The sequence below is a fragment of the Bison bison genome, unplaced genomic scaffold (genome assembly GCF_000754665.1).
Source record: "Bison bison bison isolate TAMUID 2011002044 unplaced genomic scaffold, Bison_UMD1.0 scf7180017864285, whole genome shotgun sequence".
Taxonomy (NCBI): Eukaryota; Metazoa; Chordata; class Mammalia; order Artiodactyla; family Bovidae; genus Bison; species Bison bison.
In genome coordinates, this window is record NW_011494857.1 from 1,317,858 (window position 1) to 1,318,337 (window position 480).

The 480-nt window shown below is 64.8% G+C and overlaps 1 protein-coding gene across 1 annotated transcript in view; it reads left to right on the forward strand.

Moving 5' to 3' along the window:
* Window position 1: 1 nt before the first annotated feature.
* The window catches only part of PRR12 (proline rich 12), a gene marked incomplete at its 5' end in the record, with an annotated part of 28,234 nt that continues 27,755 nt past the window's right edge, over window positions 2-480 (forward strand). The window contains one exon of the mRNA XM_010849710.1: window positions 2-78. Within this exon, the coding sequence (XP_010848012.1) occupies window positions 2-78 (77 nt within the window). The remainder of the gene's footprint in view (window positions 79-480) is intronic.

Below are 480 nucleotides of genomic sequence, written 5' to 3' on the forward strand. Positions count from 1 at the left end.
GAACTACCCCAGCGCCGGCTTCGGGGACCCGCTCGGCGCCGGGGCGGGATGGAGTTACGAGAGGTCAGCGAAAGCTAGGTAAGGAGCCGGGGGTGGCCTGGAGGAAGGGGCCAACGGGTGGGGGCCCAGCCCGGCCGGGCCCGCCCGGCTACGCGTGCATCGCAAACTCCCCTCCGGCTTGCAAGGGAGCGGCCTTCCTCGGTTTGCAACAACGCCGCCGCCCCAGTTTGCAAATTGCAAACTCCGCCAAAGCCAGCTCCGGCATGCAAAGAGAAAGATGCAGCGGGGAAATGGGGGTGCAAAACAATTTCTGATCGAGAGGCCTTGGGAAGGTGGGAGGGACTGGCGAAGCAAGGCCTGGATTTCCCCCCATCCTTGGATTCCCAGCTTGCTGACCCCTCCCCCTCGCGCCCCAGGCTCTGCTCTTGCAAAGGTGGGAAGGAAAAGAGAATTAGAACGCAGACCTGGGGGGCGCGCCCC